This window comes from Vitis vinifera, chromosome 9, assembly GCF_030704535.1.
Source record: "Vitis vinifera cultivar Pinot Noir 40024 chromosome 9, ASM3070453v1".
Taxonomy (NCBI): Eukaryota; Viridiplantae; Streptophyta; class Magnoliopsida; order Vitales; family Vitaceae; genus Vitis; species Vitis vinifera.
Window position 1 is genome coordinate 11,081,425 of NC_081813.1, and position 24,864 is coordinate 11,106,288.

General features: G+C 36.6%; 1 protein-coding gene across 5 annotated transcripts; it reads left to right on the top strand.

Annotated features, from left to right (window-relative positions):
* The first annotated feature begins 1,597 nt into the window (after nt 1-1,597).
* LOC100257696 (OVARIAN TUMOR DOMAIN-containing deubiquitinating enzyme 11) lies at nt 1,598-24,133 on the top strand. Of its 5 annotated transcripts, none has more exons than XM_002274943.5 (10): nt 1,598-1,870; nt 3,036-3,255; nt 12,251-12,324; nt 12,696-12,750; nt 12,943-13,017; nt 17,203-17,276; nt 17,399-17,447; nt 20,026-20,110; nt 23,748-23,804; nt 23,904-24,133. In XM_002274943.5, the coding sequence occupies exons 2-10, from the start codon at nt 3,070-3,072 to the stop codon at nt 23,945-23,947; spliced, it is 699 nt and encodes a 232-aa protein (XP_002274979.1). In that variant the 5' UTR covers nt 1,598-1,870; nt 3,036-3,069; the 3' UTR covers nt 23,948-24,133. The 5 variants fall into 5 exon arrangements, with proteins under 5 accessions (XP_002274979.1, XP_059595638.1, XP_059595639.1 ...); XM_059739655.1 differs by having other exon boundaries at nt 1,702-1,870; nt 17,068-17,276; XM_059739656.1 differs by having other exon boundaries at nt 1,870-2,096.
* Nucleotides 24,134-24,864: the final 731 nt, after the last annotated feature.

Sequence of the window (24,864 nt, forward strand, 5' to 3'; positions counted from 1 at the left end):
TTCTATACTCTTTCCCTCACAATAAGATATTTTATGTCAATAGCCTTTGGTACGCTTGAACTCTTGTTTTCAAAGAAGAAAACTACAACGAAATTATCACATAAAATTCTCAGTGGCTTTGAGATGGAATCTAAAATTCAAAGTCTTGAGATGAAGTTCATTAACTAAAATGCCTGAAAACCGGTCTCATAGCATACCACAAAATTCTGCTTTTATAGTGGAGAAAGCAATTAATGATTTCTTTGAATTTTCTATGAGTTAATTCTACCGAAAAATAAGACTTACCTCATTTCAAATGAGTGGGTAAAACAAGTAAATACCAACTTCTTAAATATACATGAAAACCTTGAGTTGATGTTGTCTGTTCATACCCAAGTGGAAAAGGTTGCAATTGGCATTGACATATCAAATGCTCTATTTTCTTTCATTGAATTCAAGGACATAGAATATCATACTCCAACGAACAATCTCATTGGTATGTGTGTGTGTGTATAATGATTATTAAACTTTATGATGCTAGAATAACACATTATAACAAATTTCCTTTTACATTTATATGTTCTCTCTCTTCCTCTCTCTTAGGCATATTAGATGTCTTTATCAAGGTTGATGCAATTGTTCCTATGAGAAGAAATGGAACTGATATTGAAGTCTATAGTCGGAATGTCACCCTCGTCAACTTAGAGCACTACTTTTTAAAAACTTTAGAAAAAACAAATTATTTCATTTTTTGAATCTTAATTATTTAACATTTATAATAATATTCTATTCTCATGTGTTAAAAGTAAGGATACTATCATCCTAACATTGTGAAGGGAATCTTACTTCATATGAAAGACAACTACTAGAAGAATTAGAAGCTAACCAACCAACCAATAATTGCTTCATCAAAAGCAAAATTGACAACATATGAAGGTATGTAGACAAATCACATGTTATATATTCTTCTTGTTTCTTTTGTTTCTCTTCTATCATATAAACTACTAATAAATAATTATTATTGGTTAGGTGAGTTTTCCTTGTCAACATTATCGATTACCATAATCCATATCAACCCAAATTTTCATCAATTTGAAATAATGAAAGATCGGTATGCTTTACACGCTATATAACTATAACTTCACCTAAAAAAATGTTAATACTTGTATTAAAACTATTATACAGGGCAAACTCGATCAGAGGTCTAAAGAAGGGAAATTTATCGCTCTAACAAAAATTGTTTAAGCAAAGCACATTAGCATTACAGATCTAATACAAAGACTGTTACTTGATTTTAAAGTATTTAATCTTCTAGAAAACACATTACTCATTTACAATAACAATCATTAATATTAGCAATATGAATGAATCTTGGTACGACGCATGTAAGAAATTCAATAAGAAAGTGTTAATAAGGGAATAATGTATAGAATGTACTAAATATTGTAGAACAACCGCTAAATACCATCCAAGGTAATATCATAATACAACATGTCTACAAATACTTTCTAATTACACCAAACATAGTTTCCATAATAACAAGTCAATTAGAGTTTCTAGAAGAAGTGACATTTATCCAGCTTACCAGTTACCCATGAAAGAAAGGAAAAAAAAGAAAGAAAAGAAAAATCTGTATGTCCGTTTGTCTATCATCCGTACCCTTGATGGTGCACGTGGCGTGATAAAAAATATTGGTCAAATGAATGAAAAAAAATAAAAAATTTGGAGAAGTTTAGAATTGAAAAGAGAAACTGAGAGCACACGGTTTCTGAAGAGGATTCCCAATTTCAACGTGTGCGTTTGTTGTCTGAGAAGGAATGAGTCCAACCCAACCCCGTCTCTTTCTTCAATCTTCTCCTTCTTTCTTCTCTCTCCAATATTCCACTTCCTGGTGCGTTTTCTTTCCTTCCTTCTTCTATTTTTCCATTTATCTTTTTCTTTTCTTATTAAATTATTGTGTTGGCTTCCCGGAAAATGGGGCAAAATAAGACACAAAGGCGAATTTCGATTCCTATTCTTATGCTTTTTAAGATTGGGTTCTCCAATATTAGCAGTTCTATTAAACCTAGTGAAGTAATTGCATGAAGCTTATTTGAAAATTCCGAGATTCTTTTCTAGTAATTTCTTAGCAACCAAACGGTAATCAACTAAGAAGAAAAGATTTGTTTCATGATTTCTTTTTTTCTTTTCCGTATTCCCGTTGCAATTGAACAAGTGGATATTTCTCAGTTGCTCCATTAATTATCTTGTTTTATTTATTATTATTTTTTTTTTACGGTTTACTTTTGCCTTTTGCTGTTAAATTACTGTGTTTGATTGCTCGGAAAATAGAGGGAATAAGACCAAAAAAAAAAAAAAAATTGTATTTCGATTCTTATTCTTTGTTCGTTAAGTTTTTTCTTAAGTGTTAGCAAATCTACTATATTAAGGCGAGTGATTGTATAAAGGTCACAGCTGAAAAATCCCGGATTCTGTTCCTTTATTTTTTGCCCTTAGATATCCGTGAGTTTTCTGTTCTTTTGGTAATTTTTATGAGATTTAAAAAGTAGGTGTTTCATTGTTTCCCCATTAATGATCTGGGTTGGTTTTGTAAGTCCTTTATAGTATCCATTTCTGTGTTTTCTGTTTAATTACTGCGTTAGATTGTTGGGAAGACGGGGAAAATACCAATTCTTCCTTTAGTCGATCAATTCCTGTAAGGGATCTACTACGGAACACACACAAAAACTGTTTTTTGGCTGACTCTTATGAGTTTAAACAAGTGGGTATTTCTTAGTTGCTCCATTGAGGATCTGGATTGTTTTTTAACTTATTTTATTTTGTTTTTTTATTTAAAATCCTTCTTGTCATTTTATCTTCTATGCTTGTAATAATCTCTGTACAAAAAAATTCTAGGTTTTCTTGATGATAAACCAAGATAATGATATCTTCTGTTGGGTTTTGCAAACTTTGATATTTAAATTTGATGTTTGTTTCCTTTATTAGGTTTTTGAGTTTATTTATATGGTGGGGTGATTGATTGGGTTATTTTAATTTTGATGTCTCATTTATTCTAGGTTGAAATTTGCTATTTGTTCTGATTGAGATAGTATGACCGAGAACTATGGCCATACTAGTGCAAGTGGCAATGCGAGCTCTCACTCAAGCTCTAGTTTGAATAGCAGCTTGCAAGACACAGAGGATGACCAAACCATTGCTAGAATCTTAGCAGAAGAAGAAAGTTTGAAAAATGGAAACAAGCTTGGGAAGAGACTTTCTCATTTGAATTCTATTCCGGTATGTTCCACACAATTTTGTTAGTATTTTTAATTGTTCTGTATGTGCTTCAACTTATCATTATGAAAGTTGGTTTCCACTTTTCTTGGTTTTGTATGTTTATTTGTTTTTAAAACCTTTTGCAATTGCCATGATTGATGTAGGAATTCAAAAGCATGTATAACACCTACATGGACCTGAGTTAAGATTGATATATGATGGTGTCACTGTATTAAAGAAGGTATATTGAATATTCCCTAAAAAGGCAAATTCAATTGTGGCAACATGGAAGAAGAAAAGGAGAATATCAATTTTATTTTTTTATTGTTCTTAATATGCACAAGTACACTTAGTGGTGGGATTGACAATCATCTCTATCCCATATTTTGTGGCCTATACAGTTTTATCCAATTCCACATCTTCAGGGTCCAAAATTTGAGAATTATTCATGTATCTTAGACCACATTTTCACCATGGATAACTGCTAGTTAGAATAGTACTTGCCATCTACTTGGTGTTTTCATTTCCTTTTTGTCCGTTCTAGACATTGAAGTCATGACCAAATAGGGTAAACTTCATCTTGTAGTATCATAGCAGGACCAGTCCATTCAGAGGATAAACTGTAATTCATCTAGAACATCCAACTTGCTTCTAGCTAGTTTTGCAACTAGGTGTGGTTGGTTGGGCTCCATTCTCAGGTAGACTTGGTGTAGTCCAGATCACAAAACCTAGAGACTGAAGTTCAGTAGTGTGGGTTTCAGTTAGGGGCCCTTAATACTTGATTGGCCTCTTAACCGACCATGCAGTTGTAGCATCACTCCTCTCTTGTTATAATTTTGTCTTCAAAACTATATTCTTTTACTATTTTAGAACAAAATATCATGTCATGAAGCAGCCATAGTGAGTTTAATTTGGATTGCATGAATATGGCATGAATGATAGAAATTGGAAGTTTGTACATATCCTGGGAGTGCCAGACACATGATTCTGGTGTATCATATCAAACAATATGGCTTCTCTTCAGAAATGTCTGAGCTACATAGTTCACCAGAATGGACATCTAGTACTATTGGCACTTTTCTTCTTGTTATCGGTCTGGTTTTTGTGGGCTTGCAGCCAATCGGTCTTAGTAAAAGCGCACAAATTTAAGCCGCATGGATATGCCTATGGTGAAATTTTGTAAGGAAAGTGTGCAGTAGAGGCTTATAAAAGTTATCAAACACATGGGCCACTTTTAGAAATAGACTAAGTGAAATTAGTGTGGGTTTAAACAGTATTGGAAAGAAGAAAAGGTGAGGATGTATCTGTCCATATATATATATTTTTTTTTGATAAGTAAAGCAAGATGTATTAATGAAGAGACGGAAAGTTACAAAGTATACAGGGGGTATACAAAGCAACTAACCCCCTCTCAAAGCAAAAAAGAAGACCAACAAGACTCACCACCCCTTAGTTGGACGCTAACCATTCCAAGAACCCTATAAGGGACATACGCTCCTCACCAATATACAATCTAGCCCAGCTCCACAAACTACAAACAAAAGAATTCTTAAGCTTTTGAATATCTAACACTCCCCCCCTAAAAGTTAGTCTATTCCTTTCCTTCCAAATCGTCCAAAAAATACACAACGGTATGGATTTCCATATCTTTTTCATTTTCTTTCCCACAAAAGGGCCTCTCCAGCTAGTTAAGACCTCCTTTACAGTTTTTGGAAAGACCTATTGCACACCTGATAACCCAAGAACAATATCCCATAGAACTCTGACCACTATACAGTGAATAAGTATATGATTTACAGTTTCTTCTTCACAACCACACAGAAAGCAACAATTAGGAAGTTGCCATCCTTTTTTCTGGAGTCTATCAGGAGTGAGCACCCTCCCCCATGTAGCCTCCCAAGCATAGAATGCAACCTTGGTTGGGACTGAATCCACCCAAATGCATCTTGATGGAAAAACAATATCATTGGGTCTGGCCACCAATCTATATGCTTCTTTAACCCTAAACTTTCCATTCTTTCCTCCCTTCCAGCAGACTGAATCTTCCTCCATAGAGGGCTTGTAACCCCTCAGAGCATGGAGCAAGTCCCCTATCATATCCATCTCCCAATCGTTAAAGTCCCTCAAAAATCTTAGATTCCACCCCCCTTGACCGAAATTCTGATCCCACATCTCCTCCACCGTAGCATTCCTATGAGAAGCCATAGCAAATAGGTGAGGGAAATTTTGGGACAACCTTGTACCATTACACCAAACATCAGTCCAAAAATTGATTTTGCTTCCCTTCCCAACTATGAACCCCATGTTATCATAGCACCATTCAGTTTCCTTCAAGATTTCCTTCCACACCCCTACTCTGAACGCCCCATAAGCCCTCTTTGCTCTCCAACCATGACCTTCTTGCCCATATTTCACCGTTATCACTTGCTTCCAAAGATTATCTTTATCATAAGCAAATCTCCAGATCCATTTACCAAGCAAAGCTTTGTTCAAGAGCACTAGCTTCCTTAAGCCTAGCCATCCCTTGCTCTTATCCTCACAAATCGCCTCCCACTTGATTAGATGAGCTTTCCTTTCCACACTTCCCCCTCCCCAAAGGAAGTCTCTTTGAGCTTTTTCTAATCTCCTAGCCACTGACTTAGGCATCTGGAACAAAGACATATGATAGATTGGCATGCTAGCCAAGGTGCTTCTTGTGAGAGTGATTCTCCCCCCTTTGGAGATATATTGTCGTTTCCACCGTGCTAGTCTCCTCCTCACTTTCTCTTCCACCCCATCCCAAACTGAAGGGGCTTTGTTAGGAGCCCCTAATGGCAAGCCCAAGTATTGAGAAGGCAACGAGCCCACCCTACACCCTAATTCCACTGCCATCTCCTCAATCTCCTCCACCACACCAACTGGGATAATTTCACTTTTGTCCAAATTAATCCTTAGGCCTAAAGCTGCTTCAAACCACAAAAGAATCCAGCTTAAATGTGTTAGGTGCTCTTTATTTGCCTCACAGAACACGATTGTGTCATCAGCAAAGAAAAGATGAGAGATTTTTAGATTGTGTCTCCTATCACCCTGAATATTGCAACCTGAGAGGTAGCCCCCCGCAACCGCCCTCCTAATTAGGGCATCTAGAACTTCCATTCCCAGAACAAAGAGGTAAGGTGATAAGGGATCCCCTTGACGAAGCCCTTTAGAACTCGGGAAAAATCCAGCTGGAACCCCATTAACTAGAACTGAAAACTTGGCTGAAGATATACAACTCCACATCCAACCCAACCACTTTGAGCCAAATCTCATTTTGTGTAGTGTCTTCAACAAAAACTGCCAGTTGATGCTATCATACGCTTTCTCAATATCCAACTTACAAATGAGCCCTTTCTCTTTTCTTTTCTGCCACGAGTCTATCACCTCATTCACAATTAAAGAAGCATCAAGGATTTGTCTTCCCATCACAAATGTATTCTGAGTTGGGGCTACCACTTTGCTTAACATTCTCTTGAGTCTATTAGCTAACACTTTAGCCATCAATTTGTATAGCCCCCACAAGAGACTAATGGGTCTAAAATCCCCCAGATCAGCCGTTCCCCCTTTCTTAGAAATCAGAACCAGGAAAGTATTATTGAGACTTTTGAGAAAGGAGCTTTGCTCATGAAACTCCTTAAACATCTCCAAGATCTCCCCTTTCACAAAATCCCAACAACTTTGCCAAAACTCCATAGTAAAACCGTCCGGCCTAGGGGCTTTATCCCCATTCATCTCCATCAAGACTGAATGGATCTCATTTTCAGAGAACAGAATCTCAAGATTCTCTGCTTCTTGCTGGCTAATTTGATCTAATTGGATCCTCCCAATATCCGCCTTCCATCCCAAGTCTTCTGAGAGCATTTGCTGATAAGCATTAGCAATCCCTTCCCTTACTTCCTGTTCCTCTAAGAGCCAAACCCCATCAATTTTAATTCTGTCCAAGGAGTTATTGTTACAGTGGGCATTCGCCATCCGATGAAAAAATCCCGTATTTTTATCCCCTTCCTTAAGCTATATCTCCCTTGAGAGTTGTCTCCAATGACTTTCTTTCAAGAGAACCCATTTTTTATAGCTTTCCTTTGCTTCCTTTTTTAATTCTGTCTCCTCCAAAGACAATCTTCTTTCACTTTCCACACGGTCCCAATAATCCACTTGCTGCAAAGCTGCACTTTTATTACCTTCCAGATTTCCAAAGACCTCTCTATTCCAAACTTTTAGTTTCTGTTTGAGCTCCTTCATCTTTGCTTCCAATCTATAACTAGCAGTGCCTCTGACCTCAATTCCCCTCCACCAATTCCGGATAAGGTCTAGAAAACCCTCAACTTTTAGCCACATGTTTTCGAACCTGAAAGGAGAAGGACCTCTCCTTAGCCCGCCTCCTTCTAGAAGAAGGGGGAAGTGGTCAGAAACAAGACGAGGCAACCTTCTTTGAATCACCCCACTGAACTAATCTAGCCAACTAGGAGACACCAAGAACCTGTCCAATCTAGCCCAGGACTGGTTGTTAAGGCCCCCGCTCCATGTAAACACTCCCCCTTGCAACAGAAGATCTACCAGCCCTAGATCATCAATAATATAAGCCAACCTCCTCATGGTCGGGGTTATTCTTCCTTGTCGGCTTCTTTCTCTTTGAAAAAGGGTACTATTAAAGTCGCCGCCTAAGCACCAAGGCTCGTCCCAAATTCCTCTTACAGCCCCAATCTCATCCCACAAACATTCTCTTTCCTCTTTGGTGAAAGGACCATAGACTCCCGTAAACACCCAAACAACCCCATCTTCCACATTCTTGAATCTACACGATAGGGAGTACTAGCCCTCCTCCCAATCCACAATTTCCAGCAACCTTTTATCCCAGCAAATCAACAGACCTCCCGCTACCCCATCCGCATCCAAAGCCCTCCAATCTAAGAATCTTGTCGAGCCTAAACTTCTCACCACCCCCTCCGACATTGGCTGAATTTTTGTCTCCTGAATACACAGTAAGTCAACTTTTTGATTCCTTATGAATGTCTTGATAATTTTCCTCTTGGACCTGTCATTTGCCTCCCTCACATTCCAACTTAACAACTTTAGCTTCATTAATCTACTGCAAGCTGATCCCCTTTGTCTTGTGAAGGGCCTTTTTGCTTATACCCCTTCTCATAATTAACTGAGCACCCTAGCCTCTTCAATTCCCTTTCAAATTTTGACTTCTCCATCAATTCTTTGTTATGAATTCTCTCCCGTCTCTTTCTTATTTTGATCAAAAAGTTCAAAATTTCCTTTTCCAGCCCTTCTGTCGAAAAGCCCAAAAAGTGACTAAACTTGGCCAAGCTACTTTCCTCCCATCTATCCTCTTTCTCATTTCTAATCTCTTGAGGTTCTGTCATCTCTGAATTCCACTCCACCCCCCTAGCCAAATTACGGTCCTTAGTGAATTCTACCAAGTCCCAGCATCCATTGCCATCCATTCCGAGGCCAACTTCATTTATTTCCCCTAGCACTCCAGAGTGATCGAAAGACTCTCCCTCCGGAGTCTGATCAAAAGAATACAGGATAAGATGAGAAGACCCATAACCCCTTTCCCCCTCTATTCTTAGTCCAGAATCATACCTCATGGCTTCCTCTGCCAAAGCCTTGTTTGTTGCTGAGAGTATGGCTTTCACCCTTTTCTTCCTTATTTCCTCTATCTCCCAGATGACTAAGTGCTCTCCCTCTAAAGAACTCCCGTTGCTAGCAATTCTGCATTCCAGAAGACTTCCCTTCTCTAGGGGTCTTTTACCTTTGTTTTGGGCCATGGACTCACCTAATCTGTCCTCTTCTATCTCAGCCGTTGGGCCTCTCCCATCATGAGCCCATCTTTTGGGCTGGCTAGCCTCTGGTCCAGCAGAGATGGCCACCCTTTCCTTTAACTTTAGGCCCATCGCTGCATTCGGCTCACATGGACTCTTCTCTACGCCCCTTATCACTGGCGCCTGGGCCTGGTTTGCTATTCCTTTCCAGCCTAAGTTCCTCTTCTGCCAGCCCAGCCCCTTATTTGAATGCGTCAGCACCTCGGGCCGTTCGAAGACTAACTCTTGGGCCGTGGGCTTAATTGGTCTAGCCCCATCCATCAAAGAGCCATCCCCGTCAAAAGCCCAGCTCTTGGACGGCCTAGCCTCTGGCCCCGCCCCTTCTTTCACCACTCCCTTTAACTTTAGGCCCGAAAAACTCGGCCCACAAGCCCTCCTCTCATATCCCATGGGCGCTGATACTTGGGCCCAGTCAACTATCCCCTCCCGGCCCATAACCCTCTCCTGCCTCCCCGTCCCCTCATCTGACAACAGCAGCTCCTCGGGCTTTTCAATGGCCGATTCCACCTCCATGTGCGAGCTGGAGCGTGAGAGGTTGTCACCCTTGACCTCCCCCCTTTTTCGACTGTCAACCCTAATCTTCTTGACTGACAGCCTAAGCTCCCACCAGAGGGCGAGGGTGTAAGCTTCCTCCTCAATCCCAATCTCCAGCGTACTCGGCTTAGCTTCGTTGTCCATCTTAACCAGAATCCTAGCCCATTGGAGCTCTTCCAGCTTCGCCGTTTGAGGATCGATGGCAACGAAGCCACCACATTCATCCCCCACCCTTCTCAACACAGTCGTGTTCCACAACGATACTGGTAGCCCAAAGATTCTAACCCAAACTTCATTACTTTGTTCCTCCTCCTTCCTGCAACCAATCCTTGGACTCCATTTCTCAAATCTCAGCCTAAGCCCTCCCATCGTTCTCTCTCTTGAAAGGAAAGCCCGTTGAGCTTCATCCAAAGATTCAAATTCCAACAAGATTCTGTTTCTCTCCAATTTTGCCAACCTTAACCTTCCTTTCAATCCCCAAGAGCTCGCCAGAAATTTCCCCAATTTCTCCAAATCTTCTTCATCGCCTGACCTAGGGTTCCAACTCCCAACTACACAATATTCCAATTTTTCCAGATTTCTATGGATTTCCTCCCTCCATACCTTCACCTTAACTGAATTTATATCTCTGCAGATCGGTCTCTTCACCACTTCCGCAAACGTTCTCTTCACAGCCAGGTTTCCACCGACCATTTCTTCTTGCATATTGTCCTTTCTGCCGATTGACCTTTGCAGTATCTGTAGATTTTCCGCCATTGCAGCCTATCCCTTTTTTCCTCCTCTACCTTTTGGGATGTAGATACAGTACTGTTTTCGTTCCGAGTCGGTTACCCCTAGCCGGAGGAAGCATCCCGCTTTATTCGCGCTTCGCACCAGAGAGTAGGATCTCCCTTGTTCCTTCCATTCCCTTACCCATCTGTCTTCCTTCTCGTCCCTTATACAGTGGTTTAGGCCCTCCATTAGGAACCCTAAACTCTCCACTCCCACTCTAACCCAAGACGAGACTCCACCCTTACTTTCCTCTATAAATATTTGGGGTTTTCCTCTTCTCTCTATTAGCTCCAGCTCGAACACCTTTGACTCTACTGGGAACCTGCTCCCCCTTCGTCTTCTTCGAGGCCCCTCCTTATCTTCATCTCCCTCGCCGGCGTAATCTCGCCTTCTTCCTTCATCACGTTGTCGCTGACCGCTGTGTTCACGCTCTCTCTCTCGCTCTCTCTCTCCCATTCAAAGAAAAGCTAATATATGTAGGATGTATCTGTCCATATAATACATCCATATATATCTTTAGGTGGTAAGTTGCTTGATATAAATGTTGCTTTATTTCCTTTAACATGGTATCAAAGCTTTGGGTTTTTGAAATTTTGGTGCATTTATTCCCCTGATTTTTTAAGCCACATGTAAAAGGAGGTAGCACATGAAGCAGAGTTAAGTGATAATTTGCTTGCTATGATTATTCCCTAATGGCTAATGGTGTTGTATTTATTTTTTAAATGGATGTATTTTTTTCTTCTTTATGCACCCTATGTCTAGTTTGATGTTGCTTGTTAATTAGTCTTAGAGCCAACCTATCGACTTTCATAAATGGTTCTTCAAAGGTTTGCAAAACTCAGTTGTTGACTTTTGAGTTCTACCAGAAAGATGGCATAATTAGAAGAAGCAATTTGCTCCATTAGCCAATATGAAGCTTGGTTTGACAACTGCCTACAATGATGGTGATCCCCATTGCATGAACATGACTCATCCTTTCTTTCAACCAAAATTCATCTTGGTCTCCCCTTTTGTCTTAACAGTGGATGTTTGGGTAATTTGCCGAACCCACACACACAACCACCTCTGCCCAACCTATGGCACCTATGTAATAAATTACATCCTGGAGCCCCTGAACCATAATGTGGCTCACAAATGTTCCCTTAATGCTGTGTAGAACCCTCTAAGGTCACGGAGCTATAATGGGACCCATGTAAAGCTTAATTTGTGTGTTCCTCATGGACTTTTATATCTTGAAAGTAATACAATTTCTTTCTTTTTTTAGCCCATAAGAACTATATCATGATGTATACCAAATAAAATAGTAAAAAATAGTGAAGATTATATTATGCCAACTAAGATGCATTATCATCTTCTTTTGGACGCTGGTGTTGCTATATCTGTATCAAAACATGATATGAGAGTGTTATTCAGATTACCTTCTTGGATGCTTTCATTGCCTACACATGCTAAATTCATGGATGCATAAATGCACACCAGGTTGCTTTCATAGTCTCATTCATACATCCATGATGCATATATATTCACACTGTACTCGCATTGTGCCATACTTTAACTAGGTATGTTTTTTTTGCATTTTATGCCAGTGGAAAGTACATTTCTATTCCTTCATTTACTTTGTGTTCTGTGCTTGCTTTGATCTCCCTTGTATGAATGTGTGCATGGGTAGAATTCTATCAGAACTTCTGCTTTCTTATATCGTTTGGAAATAGTAGTATATTTCTTTTCCCATATTATTGTTACCAGTGACATGTTTAGGTTGACATGCACAAATAGTATTGTTATTTTGACTTTTTGGCTTTCAGGTTACTTCTGGGTAATACCTGGATATGTAAGTACTCATTGATTTATTGTACTTGCAGCACACTCCACGAGTTAATGGGGAAATACCTGATGTGAATGATGCAACATTAGATCATGAGCGGCTAGCTGAAAGGTTGAGATCTAATCGATATCGAGATGGAATTTCTCATTGATTGTTTTGATCTAAATTTCCTACTTGTGGTGGCCCTTTTTTTTTCTCCTTTCTTTTCTTTAGTGGACACTTATTTGTCTGAAATCAGAAATGGAACCTCCCCAACGTTCTGCCACCTGAGGCAGGCTGCAGAAGCCACTACTTGTGTCTGTTTGTAGTTCTTTCTGTATATTATAAAGTCTAATCAGACTTCACTTGAATGGCTCATGTCAAGTAAATTTTGAGATTTCGAATTCTGGTGCAAAGACTCGGAATGCACATGTGCATTAAAGAGTTGGCACTAATCATTTTGCCCCTTTCTGTATATAGTCATAATCTTGCTTTTTGTTCAGGTTGGCCACATATGATTTAGCTGAATTGCAAATTGAGGGAGATGGCAATTGTCAGGTTGGTTAGATAGGATAGTTGCTTAATTTATCATGACATTTGATACACCTCTTTGCATGCATACAATTATCTGTACTTGTTATTGGCATGATTCACTTAATTTTTTATATCTCTATCAAACTGTTCCTGTCCCTTTCCTTAGCTGTTTTTTTTATTAATATCTTTGATATTATATGTTTATTTAATGGGCAGTTTCGGGCCCTGGCAGATCAGTTGTTTCGCAATCCAGATTACCACAAGCATGTAAGGAAAAAGGTTGTCAAGCAGGTGAGATTCATCAGACTCCTTTAATGCATTTACTTTGTTTTTACTTATTCTAAATTTCTAGTCACTACTTAGTAAACTTAGATATGAGAGATGTAAAGTTAAGCCAATTGATAGGTCTTGGAAGGCTGTTTCCTCAAAGAAATCTCCTGTTCTATTTGGTGTTAATGAATTTGAATTGTTCTTTGTGAGGCAGTATATTTCTTATCAGGAGTTCATGTTATGATAGGAGCTTTAGATCATCAATTTGAGAAATTGGGTGATGCAAGACTGCATGAGATGCTTATTTTAGTTGCAAGTGATGTAAACACTTGCCCCAGCAAAGAAAAGGACAAGTAAGATAGCATTAGGAATGCAGGAGCATTCTTTCCTTGAGTTCAACATTCCTGTACCTAATTGTAACAACAAAAATCTGTTGATTTTGTCCATTATTTATAGACTTCTTACTCCAGATTGGAGGAATAATTCCTGTGTCTCATTCGTGCACTCTTCTACATCCAATATTGTCTCATATTCAGATTGTTTTGGAGCACTTTTTATCATGGAAGAGCCTGGGGCACTTCATATCAGGCAATATGTTTCCGGTATGTTTGGATAAAATAAGAGTTTATTCGTATTTGTTGTCTTCAAGGTAAAAATAAGCTTTATCAAATGCAGCAAGTTCAGAAAGTCAAAGAGAATATTGTAAGGTGGACCAAAGACTAATTTAGGGTGTTTAATGATAGAAAAAGAATTACTGAATAAAGAAAATAGATAAAATTTAAGAGTGATGACCTTATCTGAAGCTAGAGATAGAGGAGAGGTGTAGTACCAGATTGGGAGGTTGCATGAGTGTTTGCTGGCAAAAGGATGTTGCTCTCAGCAATAAGAGTTAGAAACACTAAACTTCACCAAGTTTCAAATGCAAAGAGTAGGGTCAATCAAGTGGATCAGCTGGTAGTGAATGAAGTATGTTCAAAGGTGAAGCTTCAAGAGTTGATGCAGCTGTTACGTTCTGTTAGGGGTTATTATCAGATGTTTTTATTGGGGTGGTGAAATGAAGTTTGATAGATCTCCTAAATGTGAAGACTGGTTAGAGTGTTGATGAGATGGTTTACAATGAGTACTGTTTCAACCTTTGTCTTACAAAATGCAGTGCCCTTTCAACAATTATCTCCTTCTGCCTGGCAATGATTCCTGTTTGGTGGATCTTTTTGTTAATGAATATATTGATTCCTAATGAAGGATCACTCAAAAAATGGTGTATTATCAGGCACCTTTTTCTTAACTATACCGGTGGTGCTGGTTCTTCCCTAGTCAAATTGTTTGGAATATTGTTCTTTCATTATTAATGTTGAATTGTGTGACTACAAGCCCTTGATTGTGCTAAACCCATGTGTGATGTGTAAATCCAAAAATAAATAAAATGCCTAATATTTATGTATTAGATCAAAATTCATGCATTGCTTATGGATAAAATTTATGTATATTAGTAAATAATATTTTGATAAAATTCATGCGTGTGTGCTTGTGGATTATATTATTATTGGACGTATGACATGTGGATCATGTCTAGTCAGCGAGGTAATTTGACCAGAATGATTACCTATCAAGCTAATTTGACCAGAATGATTAGTTGTGAAGAAAAGATCAAGTCAGTGGCTTCTAATGCTATATGTTATTGATAAATCTCTGAAAAAATATTTCCTACCTATTTTGACTATAATGAGCTAAGGAGTGATGAGGTGGTTCAACCTAGTCTCTTGATCTATACAAGCTTAACACCAAATACAGTACACTTTGTTCCAGAATGCTTAATCCGGTTGGCTAGAAAAGTTTTTCTCATTGTTCTCTTTCTTTCTCCTTTTTTGTAGGGAGTAGAAAGGTGAAAGTGTAGCCCATCAAGATCTCAATATAGATCATAGAGTAGTTTTATGTTTTTGCATGGTTAATTCATATCTAATCGTGTTGAGTCCATCCATTACATGGATATTGCTTCAATTATACCATGGAAAATCATAAACTTATAGTTGTAGATGTAGATTTTGAAATATGAATTGGTCTATAGTTTGTATGGATAAGAGGAGTGGGGGCTTGAGAATTAGAAATTTGGTCACTCTTAATAAGGCTCTTATCAGAAAATGGTGTTGGGGATTCACGATTGAGAGGGAATGCCTTTCGTAACAGATAATTTAGGGAGGTATGGGGAAGGAGGGGAGGGTTGGTGCTTTGGAGGATTGAGGGCAGCGTAGTGTGTGGGGTGTGGAAGACAATCAGGAGTGGCTCAGAGGCCTTGAATTGCAGAATCTGTTTCAAGATGGCTAATGGGAGAAGGATGAAGTTTTGGAAGGATAGGTGGTGTGGTGATATACCTTTGAGGGAGGCTTTTCCAAAGTTATTCTCAGTAGCCATTACCAAAGATTTATGGGTTACTAACAAATTTATGATTAGGAGTTGGAGGAAGTGGAGGCCTTTCTTAGGAGGTTGTAGGGCATTCTATTAGTAGGGATATAAAGGATAAAATGACTTGGCCAAATTCAAAGAATGACATTTTCTTAGTTAAGTCTCTCTATGCCTCTTGATCATGCGGAAGAATGGAGACATTCCCTTATAGTATTGTTTGGAATTTTTGGGTACCATCAAGGGTGAGCTTTTTCGAATGGGAAGCTACATGGAGCGGGATACTGAGATTAGATCAACTCAAAAGGAGGGGATGAAGATATTGAATAGATGTTAACTATGCAAAAGAGAAGAAATAGGTGATTGCATTCTCCTTCATTTCTTGAAAATGATTATTTTGTGGTATCTTATTTATGCTCTTTTTGGAATAAAGTGAGTGATGCACTTAGTGAGAAATGGCTTTTGAGCTGGCATAGATCTTTGTTGGAAAGAATAGGAAAAAGGCTTGAAGAGCTACTCCTTTGTGCGTATTTTAGACCATTTGGAGGGAGAGAAATAGGAGAACATTTGATAATATTGAAAAAGTAGATCAAACAATTAAAGACAAACCTTTATGTACAAGTTTTTTGAAGTGGGTTAGAGCGTGTATAGGAGATTGCTTGTTATCCATGATGAACTTTGTAGAGTGGTTAAGCTCTAAGTAAGATGTGGGTGGTGTTTTTGTGTATACCCTCGCTTGTTTTGCTTTTTGGCACCCGTGTATATATTGTGTATGCCTTTGTGTGCCCTTCTATTAGGTGTTGTTAATACAATTTATCTTTACCAAAAAAAGGGGATTTTCAAATGTGAAGGAACTATAAATGTTTGGTTACTCATTTTTTTTAAATAGTGTAAGGTCTTTGATAAGAGGACAACTTTTTGTTCAATTTCTGTGTAACCATGTTGTTTGTATCTTGCTTTTTCTACTAGTATCATGTTGGAAAGGTTCTGTTTGCTTAGTTATTTGAGACTATGACTACTAAAGGCAAAATTGAATGCAAAAATTCCGTTAAGTGCTGAGAGTAATTTAGTATTTCCAACCAAAGAGTTTTGGGGATCTCGAGCTCCCCTTAGAACGTCTTTTTTTGCATGGAATGATCTATGGTCAACAAATGTAACCTTTGTAAAGACGATGAAGAGTCATCTGATCACATCTTGATTCATTGTGCTAAGACAAGAGTGATATGGACTTTCTGTTAGTAGTCTTTGGCTTGAAATGAGTGTTTCCAGTTTCAGTGAGAAACCTCCTCCTTGAATGGAAATTTAAGGGGCTAGATGAGAAGAGAAGAATTGTTTGGGGTATGGCTCTGCTTTGCTTATTTTGGTGTATTTGGAAAGAGCGTGACTGAGACTTTCAATGATAAAGAGCTTTCAAATCAAAGATTAAAGTTGTTCTTCATTAAATCACTATTAGAGTAGTCTCGTGCTTCATTGGAAATGGAGAACCCCTCTATTTGAATTTCTTAGATGCTCTTCATTGTTGATAGCTTGGCTTGTTTTTGTAGGTTATCCTTGTACTTGTTTGGTGCTTGTATTGTGATGTTTTGTGTACACTGCCTGTATACATAGGATGTGCCCCCACTTTTTGGCGCTTATAAAAGAAAAAACTGAATACATCTACTGTCTTGTATACAGATTGATGGAGACTCACCAGCTTATACATCTGTTTATGTATTTTTAAACATTCTATGCCACTGCAAATATTTCATGAAAGGGAAGTATTTTTTGGTTAGGATTTGTTCTGATCATTGTCTTATGTTTTGGCTCCAGTTGAAGCATTTCAGAAAATTATATGAAAGTTATGTTCCAATGAAGTACAGAAGCTACCTGAAGCAGATGAAAAAGTTAGACCTCTGTGGCGATGCCTACTTATTTAGTTCCTGCAAAAATGCAGAGAATTCTATCATGATTCCCAACATGGCAAAATGCTAATTCAATTTTTGTGTGTAACTTTTCATGCTACTAGATCAGGAGAATGGGGAGATCATCTTACTCTACAAGCTGCTGCTGACCGAGTGAGTTAAAACCTCCTTTTTTGATTAGCATGCAACCTTAGTGCATAAACCTCATTTACAGCATGTTGGATGCACGATAAAACCTTGAGAGATTCAGTAGTTTATTCTTTTCCATGTCACTCTTTCATGGTCCTGATTTTCAAAATTCTTGCTCCTATAACGTTTAATAATCCTCTCTTTCCCAGTATATAAAATTTTGTCACAGTTTGGTTTGGACTAGTATATATTTGTCATAAGTTGAATTTTTTTTTCCCAATTAGAGAATGATTGTTGAATATAGGCTAGGCATATGACATTATCAAAGTACAAGCTCATGGGATAATGAAGGGAAACATTCTTTGGTCTGACCCAATATTTCAACTGATAATACCAAACAACATTCTCTAACTTTGTCTGGACTTTTTTAATGCTTAGGAATTGAAATGAATCATGATTTATGTCGATTTTCGATGAAGTGTGAAAGTCATTGAGATATTTTACATACATGAGAGAAACTATTGACCTTAGCGCAGAAAGAGGGAAAGTACCCTTGGAGTACCTTATGATGTGCTGCCTTGGGCATTGTCTCAGCATTTTTGCTCTCTCTCTCTGTCTGGCACACACTCACATACACTGCAGAAACACTTGACTAATTCTGTACTAAGAGCAACATAAGTTTTCTTGTATCCAACATACTCCATGGTGAGTAATGTTGTGTTTTGCTTCCTGAGCTTATCTTTGGGGAATTGGAACAACGTTGATGCATAGAATTCTTTTTGGCTTCGCAGTTCTATGACGAGAGGGTAGGATGTTTTCAATGGCATGATCAGGATAGGATGCTTTTACCAAATTTGAGATCCACTGGAATACTCTGCTTACAAGCAACACCCAATCACTGAAAAGGGTAAAGATTGGATTAGGGTTTTGATTTTTTCATAAATCTGGGTAAGGATTTGTATTATGACCACAGGGCTTTTTGAATGAAACTTCTCTCTCAAGGTTTGAACGAAATCAGCCAGAGAAAATTAGGATGAAAATATATCTCAAGGATTCAATGTAGGCAGCCAGAGAGAACTAGATTTTCAGCAATCTAAAAACCCTCTTACATGTTATTAAAAGTTTTAGAAGGATTGGAGAACTTGATAAGTGATAATTGTCATCAAATTAGGATAGGTAAAAAAGGGCTGATTTTTTATAGATTGATTGAAAGTGGAGCTTGAAGAACAAATTTATTGTTCAGTTGATCTGTATATAGACCCTGAATAGATTGAACTGAAACAGCCTGCCTATATCAATCTTGGATCAATCCAAGAGCAATTATCCATTCTTGCTTTTTCCAACCCCAGTTTTCTAGAGACCATCTTTAGATGTTGCAAACATTATTTCAATCTTCTATAAATTAGATAATGTTATCGAGGTCACTCACCCATCTTAAAAATTGTCTTAACATTTATGAATTTTTCTGATGTGCGGACAGATGCAACAAAGTTCTTAGTATGAACAGATTGGATTTGATGGGTTTGGCAAAACTTTGATTTGATTACAAACAGTTTGGGACAGAATTTGCCAACATACATTTTAACGCATAAATTTCTAATAGGAAGTTTGAAATTTACAATAGCTCATATTTCTCTGATCTTCCTGAAAATATCCCATTCCTGAAGTTCCAATTTCTCTTTTGTGAGTACTTTGAAATACTCAAATAAATTATCAATTAAGATAACATGTTCCTTCTGTAGATTTGCTATATAAGTGTACTCAATATCTTCTATCCTAGGGTTAGTAGTGAAGATTGTTTTTTTTTTTTTTTTTAGCAAACTTTCCAGTGGCCCTGCAGTTTTTCTAGACTTGAGGATGAAATTCGCTGAATGTTTAATTGGCAGTGACTATCTCTGAATTTTATCCTTCATTCTACTACGGTTTAACAAGTTGAACAATTATGGTTTTGCCATCTTTCCCAAGATGAATATTGACATAATCAATCTCCCGTTTGCTATAGGGAATCTTGAGAAATGTTAGAATCATAACTGATAACTACGCTACATTTATTTTCAAAAAATTGTTCACATCACATGAAAGAGTAAAACAGATTGGCTTTTTATATTTTTATTGGTACCAAGGAATAAAACCTCCTATTGGATAGATTTAGGCCAAAGTGCGTGTATTTTTTCAGATATGGCTTTGTAAGAGCCCTATAGTATGTATCTGAAGAAATATGCTCGTCTTATTCATGCATATAGAGACAAATAAAAAGAAAGTGGGGGTATGTAGTTTAAATTTCCATTATTTATTTGAAGGGTGCTGTCAAGAGGATGTGATAAATTTAATATTATGATGGAGGACAATTTTGTCATTTTTTTTCCATAATGATAAAAAAGGTGGTTCACTTGGGAAAATGTTGCTAAAACAGCCTATCCTTTTATGTCATCTTTTACTTGAGAATTGTTTTATATGCAACTTCTATCTTATTATTGTGATTTATTTTCATAATTTTCATGCTCTTGATGTTTTGTTGTTTTTCTTTTCTCCCTTTCTGTTCTTTTTTTGGCAAGATCTAGAAGTCTCAGTTTCTGATAATTTGATGTTGCATTTCTTGTAGTTTGGGGCCAAAATCTGTTTAATCACATCTTTTCGAGATACTTGCTTCATTGAGATCAATCCCCGAGACGGAAATCCTACCAGAGGTACACATAAACTTTTCTTGGTTGAGTTTGTAGTATATCCATTTCAAGTTACTAATTGATTCAAAATGGTTCATTTAAAGGTTTTATGCATTTGTTTCTGAATCCAACTCCCACATGCATTCCTCCCCTTAGCCTTTCCCTTAACTTTCTTGCTAGACAGTCAAAAGCGTGGCCTTGATACTTATAAAGCTAAACACCTAAAGGTTCTTTATTTTCTATACATCTTTTTGTATTCTTTATTATTCTTCTTCAACCTATTACAGGGTTTTGATTTTTCTTGAGAATTATTCTCTGGTTTTGAAGATTTACTCTCATTATCCATTTAAAGGAATTTTCCAAATTTCTTTGCGAAAGAGCTAAGTTTCATCACAAGGCTAGATTTTTCTTTGTAGTTCTCAGGTCCAACTCTAAAGTTGTTCTAAGAGTTGCAAGACCCTTCCTACTTTTGTGCAAAGTTAAAAATTTTGCAAGAACCAACAATTTCCTGTCTTGAGAGTAACAATATTTACTCTCTATGGTAGCTACCTTAGATCAGAGTATCAATCAAGCGGGTAATCAGGAGTTGAGGAATGGTGTTTGGTCCTTTGCACCTTGTTTTGGCACCAGTGAACCTCACAATCCTATTGATGAAATAAACCTGAGCTGGAGAGCTGGCTAAGCGCATCTAGGACATAAAGTCTGACTCTCGTTGCCCTTATAGTCACCTTCTCAACTCTAGATCCTGAAACACAGGCGGATGAGTATAAAGTGGGGGATATATTAACATGTCCATTTCAAAAAAGTAATAAAGAATTAATTACATCTCTTGTTTTTTTTTTTTTTTTTTTTTAAAGAAAAATAATTGGCTTTCTCTTCCTTTCATGTGATTTTCAGCTCCCAAATCAATAATTTATCATGCAGTTAATAATGGAGGAATTGAAGCACTAACATTGATACAACATGCTGCATCACTAGTTTATTCTGAGCATAAGTAGCCACGATGTCCTTACCACCTTTATTACCATTTGTCTACCACTTTGGGATATAGATATAGAGTAACTGTAATCAAGAAGTGCCCTGTAACATAATGACACAAATTTTCGATGACTTTAAGCAACCAGGATGTAAGAATAAGTTCCTTGCAGCAAAAAGGGAGGGTCCCTTCTTAGGATTTGAGTCCTAGTTAGCTCATGTTCAGGGATCAAACAATGCTCAATATTATGCTTTTGTTCAAGCTTCTTGCCTTAATTTGTTGGATACATTGGACAAATTGGAGAATTGAGGTATTCTTGAAGATGATTGAACCATTCCTGCAATAGCTTAGAAATTCTGGATCCATGCATATGGTAGCCACGCTCTTGCTTTGATACTATTTTTGCCATTCAATTTCCCAAATCAATTATTCGTATACAAGTGTCTGAAAAAAAAAAAAGGAAGACGAGAAGAGGAAGGGGTGGTTTTCTTGTTAGGCTCCACACATACAAGAAATGAAAAAGAGGAGAAATTACAAATATACCATCCATGGACTGATGAACCACACTTGGCAACAAAAGCACATATTGTACATTTCTGAATTGTGTATGAAGGAATAAAGTCAGCATAGTCAAAATGTCAACTCAGGTTTTCCATATTTGGATTAAAAATTGTTGTGAAATCCATCAGAGCTATTTTTTGTGCAATCCATATTAGAATAGTTGATGTAGGACAACCCAAGGATGGGTTGCCTATGATCAAATAGGTGGACCGGGGTATTTATCTTTTTAGTATGTAAGGAGAGGAAAAAGGGATAGAATTTATGCCAACAAAATAAAATATAATAAAATAAGGGGAAAGAAGATAAGAAGAAGAGATAGAAACCTTAGAGTCTTACTACAAGAAACCAAGGGAGTCTCACCAGTGAGGATTACAATACTTGCAAAAAAAAACTAAATAATATAGGAAAAAAAGATGAAAGAAGATAAAAAGAAGAGATAGAAACCTTAGAGTCTCATCAAAGCCTTCTAGGAGTCACTATTGAGAATTGCAATACTTGCAAAAGAAAAGTAATATTATTTAATGACTAATCAATTACTTTGGTTTACATCTATTAGCCTTATTTATAGGTTTTTTTAAGAAATTCAAAGTCTACTATGATTCAAATAATTTATTATGACTCTAATTCTAGTTCTCTTATAACTTAATTAGCTACTCCTAATTTAATTCCAATAAATACTAATCCTAATTTAATTCCAAGTAATACTAATCTTATTTTAATTGCAACTTACACTAATTCCCTTTTTTGTTGTATATTTTGGATATTCATCCTCATCAATAGTTCTTATATCCCGACTTGTAGGGGCATGCTACATGAACCCATATTTTGATTTTTCAAAACAGATGTGTATTGATTGGAAAATAGAGATGTATTAATCAGCACCTAGCAAAAAAGGGGGTGCGTCCTATGTACACTAGAAGTATATAATGAGAAGCAAGAAGCCTATCGAAAAAGAAAATAATGTGAACGACAAAGTGAAAGAACTACAAGAGAAAGATGAAGTGATACTAAAAGTAGGTTACAAACGTTAAAAAAGAAAAGAAAAAAATCCAAAATGGATTAAGTGTGCCCTTTATGTTGATCAAATAAGTAAAATGTGTTGCTACGACATATAATATGATTAAATTTTAGTTCTAATCTAAAGTTGTCTACAACTCATTGAAAGTACTAATCATCATCTTTTTGTTTTCAATCAAATACACTGTTCATTCAACCAACTTAAGTAAAGACTACGCTAGAATTCTTTAGGTGTGTCCAGATATATCAATAATCTGTTCAGAAAGGAAAGACCTTCAGTCTCACAGGATGGGGTTAAGCTTGAATCCTTACCGAATCGTCAAGTAATTCTGTAGAAAAAACAAAGTTAAAGGAACATGGAAATAAATAAATAAATAAAAACAAATGTAGAGTTGAAATGAAGAAAAGAAAGTTCGAGTTCTATTCCTTTTTCACATTTTGGCTAGTTATCTATCACCTTGTGTCTAAGTTATATGTGAGTGATAACAATGATACTATTATTATTAGCATTATTTTCCTTTTTTTTTTTTTTTTGTTTAAAAAATTGCAATTAAATTGAGAAAGATTTAAATTTTATTGCTTTGTCCAATGGTGTCTTTAGTTAACTGTGAATGACAACAAAAACAACAATAATAATAGTGATAATGCTTATGGCCACATTATTGTTGTTTATTAGTAGTAATAGTAGTAATATTAGTGTTAGTATTAGTGGTGTAATGGTGTCATTTAGAAGTAGTACAGTTAAATGGAGAAAAGATGATCTAAGTTTGGATGTTCTGTTTTCTGTTACCTACTTAAAGATTAATCATAAGCATTACCGTTGGTGGGAAGTTGCTCGGCTACATAATGGGATTACTCTGACCCAAACCATAAATCCCCTTTTGCCCAAATGATGGTGGAAATAGACATGGTTTTGAGATAACTCATCCAAGATTCCGTCTATACTAAAATCTGTTGGTCTACGTATCCAGATTAGACCAAATTAATACCATATCCATAATCGCCTGTTACTTCGAATCAAACTGATCTTCTGAATCTTCGGAACTTCTGATTTTTCATCATAAGTTTTTGGGATTGTGACTGGAGTTTTTGTTTTTGTGGATGTAGAGCTTTGGTTGAGCTTCTGGAGTGAAGTACACTATAATTCATTGTATGCAAGTGGAGGTAATGAATCCAACATCTATCATGTGCACTGGTTTCTGTAGTTCTTTTGATTCTTTCAGTGACATCGGTTTTTAATTTTTTGGTGGGATATGTTTGCAGACGTTCCTTCTAGAGCACCGAGAAAAAGGCACTGGCTTTTTTAGAGTTATCACCTGCTCAAGATCATTTATTTTCTGTACCTATTCCATCTCCATGCTAGAAACTCAGTTATTGTTTAACATGACTTCCAGATTCGATCTCTTTTCAATACTTTAATTGAAATTTACTTGTCAGAAATTTGTATATGAATGACGTGTGATAATTATATGCACCCTTTGCTTATCGTTCTATACCCATTAATCCTAGAAGCATGCTGGGAGTCAAATTTTTCATGGGCTTTATTCAGCTTCAATACTATTTGGTACAAATGTCTAGCGTCATTCCAAAACATCCTAAGACCTTTGGGCCATGTTTTGCAGATGTTACGGGAGGAATGAGAATGAATATTTTGTTTTTATTTTTATTTCTCTTTGAATAGAAAAGAATTTGGAATGATTATTTGTTTTTATGTTAATATTAGATAATAATGGGAATGAGAATGAAAAAAGAAATAAATTGATAATAATATTTATAGATATAATCTAAAATTATTTTTTATTTTCATTTAAAAAAAAATTTTCAAGCTACACAGTTTATAATAATTTTTATGTTTTATTTACAATAAATATCTTTGAGTTTTTTTTATTTTATTCAGAAGTCTCCTTGGTTGTGTGTTTTAAAACCAATGTTCCATTTTTTAAAAGAAAAAATTGTTTTTGAAAATGTATGATACTGTTTAATTGTTATTATTTGGAAATAATTTTTTTTTTTTTAAAAAAAAAAAGTGAAATAAAGAACTGTTTTTGGAAAACAAAAAAAGTTATTTTTTTACTAGTTTTTAAAATAAAAGGAAATAAAAATAATAAAATAAAATAAAAATCACACAAAGCAAATAAAATAGAATATGATAATATTTTTCTTTCTTTGTTCTCTTTTTACCACCTAATATCAATACAAAAGATCTTCAAATATGATATTTGAA

Coding starts and splice junctions, on each gene's coding strand:
- LOC100257696 (XM_059739655.1), top strand. CDS start 3,070: ATGACCGAGAACTATGGCCATACTAGTGCAAGTGGCAATGCGAGCTCT. Junction 12,325..12,695: donor CATGAGCGGCTAGCTGAAAG/GTTGAGATCTAA, acceptor CTTTTTGTTCAG/GTTGGCCACATATGATTTAG. Junction 17,277..17,398: donor TACCTGAAGCAGATGAAAAA/GTTAGACCTCTG, acceptor TCATGCTACTAG/ATCAGGAGAATGGGGAGATC.